Below are 17,875 nucleotides of genomic sequence, written 5' to 3'. Positions count from 1 at the left end.
TCAGGTGGCCGGAACACATGACCGGAGCCTCCGGCACCGTGCACCTCCAAAACGATTCCCCTAGTTTAAAATGTGTTTAGTTTGGTATAACCATTTCGTGTTTTGGGGGTATAATAATCGTTTGGTACGTCTATCTATTATTCTAAGTCGTAGCGCGACTTGCGGGACTAAACTAATTGATTCGCATTATGTGGGGAACAAAAACAATGCGACGCCAACCGGAACCCACCACCGGGACACGCTCGTTTTCTTCTTTTTTTTCTTAAACCGGATCACACGGCTCAGTTGAGAATGAACACCAGTTTTCCTCCGCGGTGGAAAGACTGGTGACGCGAGGTTAGTCAAAATGTCAGTGGGCGTGCGGCTCGTGCGAGAGTATCGCTTGGCGAAAAAAATAACTGATCTACAAGCTAACAACGCGTCGCACGGCTACGCGTTGTTAGCTTGTAGATCAGTTATTTTTTTCGCCAAGAAACACCGTCGTACTACGGCGTATATATACTCCCCCCGTATAAGGCGTAGAAGACTCGCGAACAATCCAATGTGTTCTAGGGGGGGTTTGCACGATTTGCCTACCGGGAGAGCCCGTTATGGGTTGAAATAGATGTATTAATGGACCAGACATCAATGAATGTTCTATATTTCTTAGATGAAATAAGTACAGCATGTAGTAAAATGTCATATGTTATAACTGCACCATATATATTCATCGTTTGTATTGATGATGATGCCATAATTCAGTAGTTGTCAACAATAGAGGCTATACATTTGACATTATAATTTCATATCTTATTTTATATTGTTTATTGTAATTTGTATTATTCTCCAAGCCATTGCACACATGGGGCCCTTGACTACCACTGGCCCCTGGGTTGCCACTTGCCAGGCCAATGAACAATTTACTAAAATGTATAGGTTACACTCAAAACACTCAAATATGTTAGATACAATGCCCCCAGCCCCTCCCATAGGCCTATGGTTGTCTGACTATAACAGATAGCTGACAAGTATTCTTTTTTTTTTCTTCTTTTTTCTTTTTTTTACATGCAAATAAATACCATGTAAATACTGTACTACTTTAAGTTATAGACTGTAAATACTGTGTGGTGAAATGTCTACAGGTGTTTTCTTGACCCACATATGACTTAAGATGACCTAAAAGACATTTGGCCCATGGCCAGGGGCCTGTGAGTCTTAATCCTTCCCTGACACAAATGAGTTTACATTCTGTAGATCCACTTATATGCATTCCTTCTGTCTAACCAAGGAGAAAGTAGTTTCACTTACACAACAGTGCATTACACCTTCCTTGAAAATGGTGGAACCTGTATTTCAGGTTTCTCGTGGGTGTTCTCTGAGTTTGTCACATTGTAGCTACTGACTTGAAGCTAAAGGACCTCTTTTTACACCTTAAGGCAAAGTTCCGTTCGCAAGAGTGAGACACATGTTGTACCTTCTATCTGTAAGTATACACCTTCTTTATTGACTTAGTTGTATGTTTATAATCAGTTCTGCTGAAATCAGTGAATTGATGTTGATCGTGTTGTCTCTTTAAACATTATTCAGGTCATCGTTGGCCTTTTATTCATCATAATGAGCATTTCAAATGGACTTAAGGAGGTGAGTACCTTACATAATGAGTTTTCATATTTTGTACTACCTAAAGCTAAACCTAGAATGCTTCCATTTAAGAAAGTTCTAATGAAAACCTGTTTTGTGGTGCACTGTAAGTGATATTTTTTGGTTAGACAAAAAGTTTTTTTGTTAAAAGGTTAAAGCTCTATATTGCAATAGTAATCATTGCTATGGTGTATTTGTTCAGTAACAGGGGTCTCCCCATCTCCAGCTCTTTAGTGAACAGAAAATACATTTCAGTTCAGGATACCAATTTTATCAGTAGAGAGAACGCCACACAAATCATTTATCAGCTTCGATTTTATAGTCTTCCAGTTCCAGTTTTGTCTGCTCATTTATTTTTCGTATTTTCGCATCACTTCCAGTTTCACTTTATCCTGGATCCTGTATGAGATCGCTCTCCTGATCGGATTACATTTTGTATCCTGACCTGAAAATGTATTTTCTGTTTACTAAAGAGCTGGATAGATGGGGAGACACCAATTACTGAACAAACACACTATAGCAATGATTACTCTGAATATAGAGCTTAGCTCTATTATTTTAACCCAAAAATATCATTTACAGACCCTTTAATAAGCGTTCTTAACAAGTATACATACGTGTAGTAGGCTAGCTGAAGTCAGTGATAAACTTTGAGCATTAGTATAACATTACAGTACAATATTTTGAATATTATTGTTAAATTATTCAACGCTAATCATTTTGTTCACAGGGAAATATGCCAAAGATCTCTGAACTCTCTCCCAATAATGTCCACATCTTGGCCAAAGTTATAGCAGTTGGTTTGGTGGACGCGGATCCCAACTATCTTCAGCATCTCAAGGCATACAGAGACTTGCGTGGAGCATCTAATTAAGAGATGAGATCATAATGGAACATTACTTCATGATGGGAAAGAGTGGATATGATCATGGAGCTTTATGTCAAATCCAGCTTTTTTTCTTCTTTTTTTGTCCACTTTATTTATAATTTACTGAAAGATGACATAACGCTAATGTGATACGCTAATATATCACACCATCAGTACCAGAAAATCCAGTTGTATTTTAAGGAATTACAAATGCTATGTTTAATACAATCAAATTAAGCTAACAGTACTTATATAAGTTCCCGTACCACTTGATGATAAATGGAGCAATATGCACTTTTTTACATCTAAGTGCAGTTAATACTCAAGTCCCAAAAATTATAACAGGGAAATCCAACATAGGCCTACTACAGCCATCAATTGGCTCCTCAAACCAAGAGATAGATACACAAATGCATGTATGCAGAATTGTTTCCTCACTTTTCAAGTCTTGCTTCATTGTGCTTTCTTTGTGCACTGCATTATGAATGTTTTGTGAATGTTTATTTGTTAAATAACTTTTTCTTCAAATGCATATTGTCCAAAATGTATTCAAACAGTAGCAAGTCTAGCAACAATGGAAAGGCACGGTATTAGATAAGATAGGTATCTATTTGGAGGTATATTTATTACAGTTTGTTGCCATACGCCAGAAAACAGTTATTCATGAAGTGTTGTTGACAAGTGTCCATTGAATGAAGTATGCTGTATGGTTCTGGCAAATTCACATTCGAAGAGAGGCTGAGAATCACTTCTTGTTCTTGACTTTACCTGGGAGGATGGACAGAGAGTGAGAGTTGAGGAGAGTTCAGATTTTTGTCTGTCTGACAGCAGTAGTAAATATGTCAAGATCACGTACCGGTACCCCAGACACATTTGTTGAGTTTGTGTCCCAGCAGATAGAGCAAGGTAACCACAGACATGTTAAAACAGAAGAGGCCCACCACACCAGCATTACTGAGGAGTCCAAGGAGAGGATACACCCAGAGCCCAACGGCCAAGTACACCCATATAACCCTGTAGGACAGGTTTAGGGGGAAAACATTGAGGGACATTAGCATCATTCAAGTTTCTCCATGAAATGTTGGTGGTTAACCAGCACAAACAACACTCGGGCTCTCTTTTCACAATGGAAAACATGTATGTCTTGTGATATACGGTATCTGATGTTATGTCCTACAAAGCTTTCCCTCACATGTCAGGGCAGAATTAAAAAATAAATAATCACACTTGCAGCACACATGCAGAGCTCGCATCCTTGTTAGACATGTACACAAACTGCAACAGCAAAACTAATCTTCATCAAAGATTGCATGTATTGCTGTGGCCTACTGCCAGTTACAGCACAAGTTTATACATCGACTACCATTAGGTAGACTGTACTTCTGCATTTGGGCAAGAATAATAAGAATATAATAAATTACAAATATTATCACTATTATACTTGTTGACATGTTTACTTACCAACTCAGGTAAGACAAACCCACAACTCCTAATGCTGCTAGACCACTCTTAACTTTTGGGTAGACATGAGGTTGTACCAGGATTTCTCCAAGTAAAATAGGTAGAACCAAGGAGTGCTATGAAAACATTTAAGGTGTAAGTAAGTCATTGTATTGAAAGATGATGGAGAGTATAGATAAACTGATATAATGTGAATCAGTGACGGAAAGTAACTAAGTACATTTACTCAGGTACAATTTACTTACTTTACTGGAATATTTCAAATGTTCTGTACTTTTACTTCTACTCCACTACATCTCAGAGGCAAATATTATACTTTTAGTCCACCACAATTATTTGAAAACTTTAGTTACTAGTTACTTTGTAGATTTTGATTATTATTACAAAACATACGTTAACCACTTCAGGCCTATATACATTTTGGCCATTTGAAAATAGCCGATCTACAAGCTCACACTAGATCTGCTATTTTCCGAAAACAAATACTTTTGAAAACTTGTGAAATGGGACATTCAGCAGAATGATCATTTTCTACTTTTGGTACTTTAAGTACATTTTGATACCAGTACCTTTACTCAAGTAAATATTGAATTCCGGACTTTTACTTGTAACAGGGTATTTCTACATTGCGGTATTGATACTTGTACTTAAGTAAATAAATGAGTACTTTTTACACCACTGATGTGAATACAGACCATAGCATGGTTCATCCATGGTGGAAAGAAGGCATCAATACTGGCTGGGTAGACTAACTCCCTGTTGTAGGCACATATCATCCAGAAAAGCAGAACAACAAACTAAACAAGATACAGAAAACATGGCATCAAGGTAAAGCACAAGGGTCATACATAATTATTATAAACAATTATGCCACCTGATATAATTGAATTGTGTACAATGTACATCATATACAGTTCACACACTTTAACAAGGATGCTGTGTGTTATAATGGCTGAATGTACAGTCTAATATGTTATCAGCAACTTATAAATCATAATAAATGTTATAAATAAGGTGTCATGGATTTTTAATAAATAACAATGCTTCATTATAACAGCTTCATTATATAACATGGGCATTATAGACATGATTTCATAGAAAGTGTCACAGTTCTTTATTTAATACCATTTTACATGACAAATATGTGCTTTCTCACCATGCCTACGGGGAAGGCCAAGACAGAGAAGACAAGGTCTTTCAATCTGTTAAGACCATATCCTGACTTCTTCCCAGGTTTAAGATCATTCACTGCAGCCAGTCCAAAGTATGCCGTTTGCAATAACTGAAATGTAACGAAGCAATATTGTAGTGTTGAAATTAACTATCTGACCATATCAGCTCCTGTAGTAGTCATAATGTAAGTGTCAAGCAGTTGTAGCAAAATAGAGACAATCATACCAAATTCAAGAAAGTGAGGTATTTCCAAGGTCCTCCATAAGCAAAGATTCCAGCTGGTAGCTCCTCTCCATCCTTATCAGCAAGGCACTTCACAACAAAAACATACCAGATGAAAGCTATGGCATGGTAAGCTTGAGCTCCACGCATTCTGAACAAGTGCTACCTGAGGTGAAATATCTTCACAAAAACAACGCAATTGAACAAAAAGATAAATTTGTCATTGGCAAAAAAGAAAAGAAAAAAGGACAAGTTCAAAGTAGCTGCTGCTTTCCCATCAGAGAGTGATCCTGATCCACTATGGTGAAGGTTTTCCGAAGAAAGGCCCTTTATTGTAAGATTAGTGTAACTCTGCATGGGCTTATCAAGACATACTGTATAGTACTATGTGTAGTAAGTGCTGGAAACAAATCAACATTCCAAGACAAGAGGCCCACTGTATGACGTAGAAGCATTCTGTTTCACAACCATTGAAGTGAATCATGTGATTGTAGCAGGTTCACTGTAAGCTTGATTGGTTTTGAAGTCTGGCAAGGGAAGCCTCTCAAAAGTAAAGAGGAATATGAGACAATAACTAGTAGCTTATTTAGAATAAAAGTCTGTGTATAGTTCTGGAGGTACATTGAATGCTTTGACTAGATGAGAAAACACAAGGCTTTATGAAAATTATGAGATGAGATAGGATAATGCTGGGATAATGCTGACAAGCATGACAAAATCTAAATAATTCAATCCTTCTGAAGTTGTCCGCACAGATAGAGTACATTTTAAAAGGAATTGAAAATGTAACTGGAATAAAGAAAGGACTGTCATTAATGTAGGCCTCAGTCATGCAAATTTAACTACTTAGGTGTAACAGTTAATTAGGCAGTAGGTAATAGAAAACGAATAAGTGGGTAATTAGTAATTCATTGTAGCTATACCATGGCACCAAAAAAAAACAGGCCACCTTGGGCAAGGGTTCAGCTCGATCAGAGTCCCATTGATTTCCATATTTAGGAAAATAAATTCTCAGGTTCTAATTACATAACAGACCTTACATGTGTAGGTTGGGCTGTAGGAGGACAGATTTTGAGGCATGGTAACATGGAACACTATAAGGTAAAAGTAAAGGTTTTACTCTAGGATGATGTTCAATTCATATTCAAGAGTGTGTTATACCATATTAACTCCAGGGGGAAACCTTGCACAGTCTACAGTGTCTTCCAGGCTCCAACCTTTCCTGTTCTCAAGTGCAGAGATTTAGCTGCTTAGCTTGCCAACTCTAGAGTGATCCAGACAGTATTATGTTAAAAGATACTAGGATGTGTGTAATATTAAATATAATAAAAATAAAACAATTGTTCACAAAACAGCTGTTATCTTCTCAGGCGTGATCTTTTGTTGTTGCCTCCAGGGCTTTATGTAATCCATATTGTTCTTCAATAATACAGAATAATGATAAAAATAATTTGATTTGCTTCAAGATAATTGAGTTGTCATTGAGATCTCAAGTTCAACTTGGTAGATGCACTCATTTGCACATTATACAATTTTAATTAGGCTATAAACTGAGCGGAGCGGATATATTATAAATATTCATTTTCTTATCAAGATAAATACTTCAAGTGAAAGAAAAAAAATATATAATATATATAGTAGGTAGCCTACAAGAACATTAGGGATTAGCCTAATTATACAAGTTTATTTCATCCATCAGCAGTAATGCAATTTGATGACATCTTGGGATTCCAGAGCTTAGAGTGAACAGGTAAGCAGTGGAATAAAACCGTAACTAGATACGTTTTTCGGGCTTAATAAAGTACTGTAGGAGAGGACTGACCATTTTAAAAGGTGGTTTATTAACAAGTAGACAAAATCTACAATAAGCTTTTAGATCAGAAAGCTATATGTGTACAAAAATACTTTCATGTAAATTCTATACTGTATTTTCTATTTTAAGGATCAACATAATCCAAGAAAATTCTACTTAAAATGTACATTTTCATAGTCACAAAACTAGATTACTTGTAAAACATCAATGCAAGGTTCTTGTTCAAAATATAAGTTCAGACAAACAGCATAAGGCACACAAGCTAGGTCATTGAACATATCACTTGCACTCATATTATATGTTCATTAGCAAAAACAAAAGTAGATTATATACTTTGTGCCAGGAAATACTTACTGTATAGTGACTAATAATATAACATGTATAAAATGTAATTACATTTTTATTTCTGGTTTGTTTTTGATCATTCCATATAGCAACCTATTTGCATAAGGACATTGACTTCTTTGCATCTTTACATATTTTACAAAACCATATTTATGCATGATTATAAAACTAAATGTCAAAAGTGTGGAATTGAAGCACTGACTCACTGTATTACATTGTCAAGCCAGTTTACCTTAAAATCATATGTTCAATTTAAACATGACTGACATCTGTATGATGACTGTCAGTATACGACCCCAAAGACCACATCTAGTAGTTATCTCTACATTGCACTTGACCCAGTCAGTAATAACAAATTCCAACACGCACTACAGTATGTCTGTTTCCTTTTCACACTGATTGCAGTCTAGCAAAAAACCCACAGTGGGCCACCTGAGACAAAGATATCTCATAGTTCATCATGGCAAGTGTAATTAACAGCAGGTTTCAGTAGCTGCTGCTAAATAATCCTTTAAGAAGGTAAGAAGGTATAGTGCCAAAGGAGTATAGTTTCACACTTTTGGAGCCTCAATCCATGTTTGCAAACAGCAGTTAGAAATCCTTTGTTTGTAATCTCTGTTCAGAAATTGACTTAATCCTCACAGTCTTGCCATTAGACTTGGGTGCTTCCTCCATCTTCTTCTGTTCTCTGTACTCTCCACTTTTGGTCTGCAGTTAAGGTGCCATCTATAAAATACAGAAATTAAAATAATTATATGCTGTGGAGTTAAACAAAGCATCTTTTTATTCAAATTAGCTATCTATACAGTGATAACACTGCAAATAATAAATGTACCTCAAAGCGGCTGTAGACCTTTCCCTCCTTCCGCCTACTCTGTATCTTCTCAAGCGTCTTCTCTTTTTCCTGAGCGCTCTTTGGATGTCTCCTTAATGATCTGATACCACTACCTTTTTCCATCCTCATATGCTTGTCAGCCTCTTCTTCTTTGTAATCATCTGTGTCAGCAAATGTACTGGTGGGCTCACCCCTGCTCTGGCTATTAGCAGATATCTGACCTAAAAGCAGCTTTGTATCATCTCTAAGGTTGCTACTGGAGATCACATTGGCTGTTGATGAATGGTAGCGGGACTGGTTTGATTTAGGCTGCTTTGACTGTGGTGACAGGGGAACAGCTTCATCCGGCGCGTTCACTTCCGTTTCAGAGTTGCCCTTCTCCCTAGTTTTCCGGTTTGCTTTTCCATGGCAGGCAGATTCCTGTGGAGTAGTTTTGTTAATTACATTTGTGGCCTCGGCATCCCCAGGTTCTTTCTCAGCAGAAGAGTCGATCTGTTTGGGCTGTTCTCTAACTTCACATTGATTGTCTATATTGTTATTCTCAACAGGTGTAGGTGCCTCTGACAGTTGGCTTGGAGAGGTGACAGATTTGGTTTCGGCAGGCATTTCAGACTCCTCACTGGGCTCTGTCAAGTCTGTAGTGACTTCTGGGGAGGGTTTAATTGGACTAGAATCAGATGAGGATTCTTCCGATATATCTGCTGTAGAGTTGTCTTTTGGGGTGTGTTTGGGAAGGGAGGAGGTCTCTGAGCCTTTGTGTACTGTAGAAGCAGAAGAGGGAGAGACAGCCCCTGTAGAGGTAAGCTCACATGGAATGCTTGCTTGTGTTAGTGTAAGTGTGTGGAGTGTGTGTGGTTCAGATGAGGAAGTATCAGGAGGGAAGTCAGAGTCATCGTCTGGACTAAAAATAGAACAAGTCTCTGTTGGCATGTGCTCAGTTGAATATCCTTTTAGGGTGAGATCAGGTTCTTTTTGGTTGTGTTTGGGAGATGAATTTGACATTTCTAGAGCAGAGGATTTGTTCTGTTTAAGCTCTTTGCTAACTTCACATTGATTGTCCATATTGTTATTCTCAACAGGTATAGATGCCTCTGACAGGTGGCGTGGTGAGGTGACAGATTTGGATTCAGCAGGCATGACAGACTCCACACTGGATTCTGTCAACGCTGGAGTGTCTCCTGGGTAGGGCTTGACTGAATCAGATGAGGAACCTCCTTTTATGTCTACAGGAGCTTTGTCAGAATTTGATATTTCTAGAGCAGAGGCGATGGGTAAAGATGACTTAGTGTGCAAGTCAGAGGGCACATGGCTAAGGCTAAGAGATGCAGAGCATTCATCTTTGACATCCTTTGGAGACGGAGGCACAGAACTAGAGACGGGTTTTGAAAGAGAAAGGTCTGTACCAGGTTTGGCAGTAACAGATCCTTCGCAATCTGGCTCTGTGGTAGACTGAATTGTAGTTGTGGGTGGATTGGAGTCATTTTCATGACTGTCAGATGGAGTGTTATCTGTGTGTGGAGAGACAAGCGCTGAGGGGCTCTCAGATGAGGTGCATGGCGGAATGCAATCAGGTTGGACTTCAGTAGGCCCAGATGATAACACTGCTTGTGTGATGGGAGTTTCTTGTGGACTTTGGTTAGAGGACGGGGAGGATTCTAATGCTGAGGGCCCAAGAGATTCATTTGGCTCTGTTCTGTTTGTCTCAGAAAATGGATTGTGACGGGACTGCATTACACTGCAGGGAGGGATGGAACTTGAGTCTGATGGGTTGATATGAGACGAAAGGGAACCTAATGGAGTTGAATGAGATGCAGAGTTTGGTAACAATGGAACAGAAGTGACGGTTAGATTTTTGGGAGGATTTTTATCCTTTTCACTTGCATTAGTGTCTTCGACAATATGAAGACTGACTGGCCCACATGTTTTTGTGGGTGTTGCATTTACTACATCCGGTAGAGTAGTATTTTGTTCTGAGGAGGCTTCATGTAACACAGCAGGCTTAAAGGAAGAATCTGGAAGATTATGTGAGTCCTCTCTGAGATCAGGTTCTGCTTTCACACTGATTTTTGATTCAGGTGGAGCTACTGCAGCCATAGTAGCTTTTCTTTTTGCCGCCAGCTCTTTGAAAAACATGAATCTGTTGTCAGGATCATTCATATCTACATAAGATAGATTGCTCAGGGATAGATTGCTCATTAAAGATGTGGGCGGGTGCACTGGCTTATTGATTTTGGGTGACGCTTCAAGAGAAAGGTCGGGTTGAGAGGCTGAAATTTTAGCTGGTTCTCCTTCTAGAGGCTTAGCAGATTCCTCAATTTTGGCTGGACGGCTATCTGGTGGAATGTGCTCAGAAGAAGGCCTATGTGTTGTTGGATCTGTCGGAGTGGGAACAGAAATTTTACCGTCTGCTTGTGTAGGAAGATGAAATGGGATGCGCTCTTTTACAACAGGACCAGACAGCCTTGGTTCCTCTAGTGATTGGATATGAGATAGAAGTGGCTTCGAGGAAACAGGACAAGATGCACTTGCTTGATTGTTCTTTAGCTTAATTTTCTCAGAATCAGTTGAGGCTACCACTAACTCCTCATCACAGCTGGGGGCAGTTTTTGATTCAGATGGGGGCTTTATGGTGGCTTTCTCAGCTCTTCGTTTTGCTGCCAACTCTTTGAAAAACATGAGCCTGTCGTCAGGATCATTCATGTCTACATAAGATAGATTGCTCATTACAGATGTGGGTGGGTGCACTGTGGGTGACTCAATTTGAGAAACGTCAGGTTGAGAGGCTGACGGTGACATTTTAGCTGGTCCCCCTTCTGCATTCATTCTGTCTGGAAGGTCCTGTGATTTCTTTTCACTCGTTAAATCCTTATCATCCGCTTTGGTGGCGTCAGTGTTTGAACTATCAAAAGTGGCTGACCTTACATACTGAGTCCAATTAAATGGCTCTTTTGCAAAAGATCTCCTTTGGCCCAAAGCCCGATAGGCAAAGGGTAATTTTGAAATGTCACCCTCATTTTTGTCAGTTTCCTCATCAGCTTGGCCTAAGGCCGTTTGGGAGTCTTGAGGGACTTGTTGTTCCAGTTGGGAGCTGAATATTAAAGAAGATCTCAGCCTGGAGCTCCTTTGTACTGCCGGATTGACTTGTCTGCGGAATGACTCCCTTCGAACTACAGTGTCTTTTGGTTCCTTTGGTTCCAACTCCTCTGACTTATCTGTGGTTGATGATGATACTGATGGCGTTGTTGTTTTTTTGGTTCCCGCCATCATAGTGATAAAGTCATCGAGCATTTTTTGGTCAGGATCCCTGACAGTGGGTTTGGTATAACTTGGCAGCTGACTTGCCCTGGGTACTTGTGGAACCTTGAACTCTCGAATATTTGGAATCTTTGGAAGCGATAAGTCTGGGCCTGAGGACCTTCGTTGTAAGGAGTAAGGGGACTCTTCGAAGGGGTCTTCCGCCGCCTGTGGTGGCACTGCTGGCAGTTCTTTATCTACCGGGTCATCATATGCACTGAGGTATGAACAGATTCTATAATTTCTTAGCCCTTGCTTCACCTTTGGATCTTTACGGCCCACGTTAGACTCCTCAAAAAACACCTTCTGATCAGGTTGATTTGAAGCTGTGGGAGAGGTCTGACAGGCATACGGCTGGCCTGCATTCAATCTTTTAGGATGAGACGATACTTCCCCCGTTTGTGATATTTTGTCTGAGACCTCGTCCATATCTACATTACTGGTCGATGACAAATAGTGAAGCACGGGATCAAAGCTATCAAGCTCCAAATCTTGTGGTAAACCAGACTCAGGATACTGGTCTGATGGATGATAGCCAGGGCCCCGGAAGCCACTATAACCTGTTTCTGGTCCTGTCCTCAGAAGTGGATACTGCTCTCTCTGAAACCGCTTCCCCTCGCTCTCAAAGCTAGGCAATCCTTGCTGCTGCATTAGCTGGTAAGGATGTCTCCCAGCGGAGCCTTCAGCGAAACTGTGCCGTTTGAAGGTGGGGCTATCCTTTGCATTCACAGGCATCCTGGAATGACCTTGCTCATAAGGCTGATCCATGCGTAATTGCTGGGAGGGATACGTGTACATATCCACTGGGGGGTCTCGTGACTTTTGGATAGAATCATGTCTACTTAGGGGCATGTTTTTCCTGTCCACATCCACACGGTCATCAAAGGGCTGTCTCTTCCACTCGTCTGGACATGAGGGCTCCCTGGACAGGGACATCCTGGGGTCTTTGTACAGCGGTGCGTTGTCAGTGCTGTATTGCCCCTCAGGTAAATGGCTAAAATCCTCAATTCGAGCAAGCACGTTTTCAATGATCAATGGTTGGGACTGTGCATATAGAATCCGGAACTCTTCATCAAAAGTAGATACGAGCTGTCCAAGGAAGAGGTGTGCTAAACAGCGGTGTATCTTCTCAAAAGACCACATGAAGCTGGAAAAAGAGATATAATAGACATCAATTAATGGAAGCTTTGTATTCATGCACATCAAGTCATCTCAACCTTGCCAACTTGGCACTATGAATACATTCCTTAAATGAAAAAATACGCTGACACAGCTAGCAGTTACATTTTTGAACGTTCTCACCTGTAGTTTCCACTGAGAACAGCCCTGCAGTCAGTCAGCAAGAAGCGATCCATCATCTGACCTTTGAATGTCTTCCCTGAGCGGCAGTGATAGGTAATGCCAGATACCGTTCTCACACGCAAAAACTGAAAGGCAGACAGTGAGTCGCACAGTAAATGTCAAGTAGCAGTAAAACACAACCTCTTTGTTTTACACACTGTAAAATCTTGAGTAATAACTTAACTCTGACTGAGAGCGTACAAATGTAGTGTGACTAAGTAAACAAGTGTAACCAAATGGACCCTTACGGGTCCATTTGGTTACACTTGTTTACTTAGTCACACTCACAAACGGATTAATTACAGAGGATTTTAACGTGTAATGTTAACCTCAAGCTAGATGGCAGCATTGCACAAGCATTCTAAAGTGATGTACAGTATAATGGCTGGCTGCATTGCTTCCAAGTTCTTCTTCAAGTAAAAGACAAAACAAAACATTTTTTGATTCACCTGAATGCTCTCTAGATTGATCCGGCAGTTGGAAACCATGTTGACGAAATGATGTACATTCTGTTCGTCTAGAAGTATATAGACGGCCACATTCCGCATGGTAGCATTAATAATATCTGCAAATATGTCCACATCCGTAAACATATCCATCACAATAGCAACCACCTACGGAGAAACAAAAGCCACACAGAGGAAAAACAGGTTGTTGACTGTGTGTTTCTTTACTTTCAGTAAAAACATTTCATATGAAAAAGAAACACTCAAAAGCAGAAGTAAATCTGATATTTCTGGTTTGCTTTGGAAATCAAAGAATAAATGTATGCATTATATAATGAATAGATACATATTTCTCTTATAATCCTGTTAAACACAGTAACATCCTCAGTGCCAATTTATCAATTTGCAACTCTGAGAGTGTACAAATGTAGCCAAATGGACCCGTTAAATTAACACTCAGGGTTGTACAGTACTGTAGAGTATGAATCCCTCATGGATCACTTGGAGAAAAAGTGTTTGTTCAGTAATAGGGGTCTCCCCATCTCTCCACCCATTTAGTGAACAGAAAATTCATTTTCAGTTCGGGCTACCAATTTAATCCAATCAGGAGGAGACAGAACTAACAAAGGATACAGGATAAACAAGTCAAATTGGAAGTGATGAACCAAAAATAAATTGCCAACAAAATTGGAACTGGAACACTATAAAATTGACACTGAAGGTTTTCTCTCCTGATTGGCCAAAAATGTATATCCTGACCTGAAAATGAATTTTCTCTTTACTAAAGAGCTGGAGAGATGGTGAGGCCAATGTTACTGAACAAACACTGTATATCAATTGAATGATTACAATCAGAATATAGAGCTTTAACATTTCAACAAAACCCTTTTTGTTTTAACAATAAATATCACTTACAGCACCTTTAAATCAATACTGAGTTTTGAACTGTGTATACAGTTATGACATCTGTCTGATTCAAAAGGAATTGTTATGCACATGATCACATCCATGTATGTCGCTGGTGCAGGACAAAAACTCAACATACTGTATATAAGAATAAAAGAAGTCTGCAGCTGCCTGTGCAGACTTCTTTTATTCTTACATCTGTGTATAAGGTCCACCACCTGACAGAAAGTAAAATACCTACTTGCTGAGCGTTCTTAATGAGTCGCCGGGCCTGCTCCTTTATGGTGGGCATATCAGGCTCTGCAGGGTTGACCAGAGTGGTGACCTCAGTCGGTCCAATGAAGCGATGCAGCTGAGGCCAGCCGAGGTCCAGACCTGGGGCATCGACATCAGAGTGGATGGGCCAGTAAGTGTCTGAAGAAGAGCCATCACCCGCACATTCCAGGTACCGCTGTTCAGGCTGGCTGCTCTCGCCGGGGACCTTTATAGTGGACTGAATGCACTCGATCTCCGGTCTGGATAGGAAGTCCACCACATCTACACTCTGGAGGAATTTATAGTAGCCCTCCAAGTCTTCTTCAATAAGTGCATCGATAGCCAACCGGTATTCCTCACGGTAGTGAGGAGGGAGGTAGTTTGGGTCCAGGGGATTATCCCCAGCAGAGGAACATTGAGAGCGATGCGCCATAATTCTAGGAGAAAAACAAAGAGGGAAAAAAGCTCTTTTATTCCTCTCGTACACCACTTTGACATTGTTTTTACAGTGGTAAGCACATTACAAATCATAAGTATGTAATAGTCATTAATTATAATCATTATAACTAGATGAATGTACAAATAATGTTCTTAATGATCAGTTAGAAAACCACACATTATTTTCAAAACTCCAAACAATGATCGAAGCAGCACCAGTTGCTGTGGGTCTCAGACCAATAACATGACCCATAAATCTCAAATCTGTGTGGAAATTGTACAATTGTTTTTGACTCTGTGACTGTCATGCGGGTGATTTAGGAGCGCATCTCTGCCCCTGCCAACCCTAAGCCCAGAGGACAGAACAGAACACAGATGAAGTGGACCACAGGATTGGCCACATGAGCACTTTAAACTTATATATGCCTTCTGTACATCGGCTATTTGAAAATAGCCGATCTACAAGCTCACAACCTGTCGGAATGTGACATGTTGTGAGATTTTTTTTTTAAATAGGGGGAAAAGTGACAAATGTGGAATATTTTTGAAACTTTTTTAAAACCAATAACATATACAATAACAATAACAACCCATAAATCTCAAATTGTTTTTGACTCTGTGACTGTCATGCGGGTGATTTAGGAGATCACATCTCTGCCCCTGCCAACCCTAAGCCCAGAGGACAGAACAGAACAGAACAGAACAGAACACAGATGAAGTGGACCACAGGATTGCAGGCTATGGGCGTGGCTCCTCCCTGTGGGCTAAACCAGCCAAATCCTCCATTTGCAAGTACTGAATACTGTACATGAAAACTGACGAAATAGGGGGAAAATAAAGAGCCTACATACCTACAACGCATTCAATTCAAAATAAAAATACCCATGAGAGCTAATTCATAAGATACCTCTCTAGAGTTTGGGTTATATAAAAAAAAACTATATTCAGAGAGTGCGGAATCAGATTAGATATGATAGTTTTCACAGTTTTGGTGTTATGTAGCCTACAGTTTATTCAGGTAGATTTTCAACATGATTAAATCGTGAGATTAAAAAAAGCAAAATCTCGTGGTTACAGCTTGGAAACAGTGTAACTAAACAGTAACAATAGTTGCCATATGTTATCCCATTAAAGATATTATAGAGTCCTTCTTACCTTACTGATAATAACTTCAAGCTTTAGTTCAGTTCAACTGTAGCCGGCCATTTCAACGGTTCTCTTTTCATTCCGATTGTTTTTTGTCATAAAAGTGACGTCGCGATCATCGTCCGAAGAAGTGGACTCATCGAAAGTTGTTCTTGCATACTACAGTGCTTCAGTTCCACAGCCAGCAGAACCAGTTCACTGTCATCATGCTTCAGGCATGTTGGCGAGAAGGAATATGTTTTAGAGAGAGGCATAGACCAGAGAATCCACTGGGGAACTGTCGCCCCGCCTCGCATACCGCTCCGTAGCTACTTTACACACAACATGATGTTTTTACCAGTGGTGTAAAGTAACTAAGTACATTTACTCAAGTACTGTACTTAAGAACAATTTTGAGGTATTTTTATGTTACTGGAGTATTTCCAATTTTCAGTAATTTTACTCCACTCCAATAGCCTTATTGGATCAAGACTATCATAGATGTATTTTTTTTGTATCGATTTTGACATTGTTATATCTCCTATAGTCTTGGCCTGCACCCCCCAGTTCGTCCTGCTTTTTCACCAGTAAAGCCCGTACTTCTCCATACATGTACAACAAAAATATATATAAGGTGCTTACCCGGTTGCCCCAAATGTTAACTCAATGTATTATGTTCGTGTTTTTCAATAAAGTACGCACTGGGGGGTGCAGGGCAGGCCAAGAATATCGTATACGAAAGTAAAAGTCAGACTCGATAAAATACATCTAATATTGATCCAAGGCTAATTCCACTACATCTCAGAAGCAAATATTATACTTTTATATATTTTTTTGCATTTCTACATTGCAGTAATGATAAAGAAGTACTTTTTCCACCACCGCTCACATACCGCTTACACAGAATATGATGTTTTTACTGACTCAATGCTTGCTCAGTTCTGACTGAACTTTACCCATACATATGTAACCATGGCAGAAATATAACAGATCAGTAACTTCGATTACGCCACCTCACTGGGAGTTTCATCCAAGGAATCAATTACAGTACTAAAGTAACCACACACAGGTTCGTTTGTAAAGGAAGGGAACAGAGACGTGCTTCTCAAGATAATCAAGTACATTTATTTTAAACCAACAGTATTAGTATCACATATCAAATTAGAATAACTTTTAAAATTAAACACAGAACCCTGTTACACAGACATACTGCACTCACAACATAGTTAACCTGCAATATTGACTCTTGGGTCAAAATTCAGTTGAATCATTAAAGAGGGTGCACTTCTTTTCGTCCACACATTCAGTTCAGGTTCAAGTTCATCATGTGCGTCCATTTGTTTTACAATAAAAGTAGAACCACTGGTTAAGATGAGACATCACGTTTCAAATAATCCAAAAGCAATATACGCTATATTATCAACTTAACCCGCTAGGGGTAAGTTGTTCCAAAGTAACACTTTGTTCAGTGATCAATGGGTGAACAGACTACAAGCAAAATGTGTCTCATCTTGCCCCATTCTCCCACAGGATAAAAGCTGATCTGGCACCTTTGTGTGTGTGTGTGTGTGTGTGTGTGTGTGTGTGTGTGTGTGTGTGTGTGTGTGTGTGTGTGTGTGTGTGTGTGTGTGTGTGTGTGTGTGTGTGTGTGTGCGCGCGTGCGTGGTTAACACAGTTACCATGGACACTCACCAAGAGTCCAGGAAATCAGGAGATGATTCTCTTAAAACCAA

General features: G+C 39.7%; 2 protein-coding genes and 1 long non-coding RNA gene across 4 annotated transcripts; 1 reads left to right on the top strand and 2 right to left on the bottom strand.

Annotated features, from left to right (window-relative positions):
- Positions 1 to 1,364: 1,364 nt before the first annotated feature.
- LOC311058774 lies at positions 1,365 to 3,296 on the top strand. Its single transcript, XR_014602074.1, has 3 exons — positions 1,365 to 1,462; positions 1,567 to 1,620; positions 2,351 to 3,296. It is a non-coding gene; the product is annotated as an uncharacterized lncRNA (long non-coding RNA).
- A 33-nt stretch (positions 3,297 to 3,329) lies between these two features.
- On the bottom strand, positions 3,330 to 5,550 carry LOC311058773 (androgen-dependent TFPI-regulating protein). Its single transcript, XM_084076246.1, has 5 exons — positions 5,348 to 5,550; positions 5,106 to 5,231; positions 4,645 to 4,746; positions 3,950 to 4,065; positions 3,330 to 3,502 (listed from the first exon to the last, which is right to left on the bottom strand). The coding sequence occupies exons 1-5, from the start codon at positions 5,492 to 5,494 to the stop codon at positions 3,337 to 3,339; spliced, it is 657 nt and encodes a 218-aa protein (XP_083932372.1). The 5' UTR covers positions 5,495 to 5,550; the 3' UTR covers positions 3,330 to 3,336.
- A 1,590-nt stretch (positions 5,551 to 7,140) lies between these two features.
- fam83ha (family with sequence similarity 83 member Ha) lies at positions 7,141 to 16,391 on the bottom strand. 2 transcript variants are annotated; one of them, XM_084077234.1, is made up of 6 exons: positions 16,173 to 16,391; positions 14,566 to 15,016; positions 13,422 to 13,586; positions 12,934 to 13,058; positions 8,338 to 12,778; positions 7,141 to 8,228 (listed from the first exon to the last, which is right to left on the bottom strand). In XM_084077234.1, the coding sequence occupies exons 2-6, from the start codon at positions 15,010 to 15,012 to the stop codon at positions 8,217 to 8,219; spliced, it is 5,190 nt and encodes a 1,729-aa protein (XP_083933360.1). In that variant the 5' UTR covers positions 15,013 to 15,016; positions 16,173 to 16,391; the 3' UTR covers positions 7,141 to 8,216. The 2 variants fall into 2 exon arrangements, with proteins under 2 accessions (XP_083933360.1, XP_083933361.1); XM_084077235.1 differs by having other exon boundaries at positions 16,178 to 16,391.
- Between the last annotated feature and the right edge of the window lie 1,484 nt (positions 16,392 to 17,875).

Source organism: Gymnoscopelus microlampas (assembly GCF_963454915.1).
Source record: "Gymnoscopelus microlampas genome assembly, chromosome: 13".
NCBI lineage: Eukaryota > Metazoa > Chordata > Actinopteri > Myctophiformes > Myctophidae > Gymnoscopelus > Gymnoscopelus microlampas.
The sequence above is the reverse complement of the archived record's forward strand: the minus strand, read 5'-3'. Positions and strand labels throughout refer to the sequence as shown.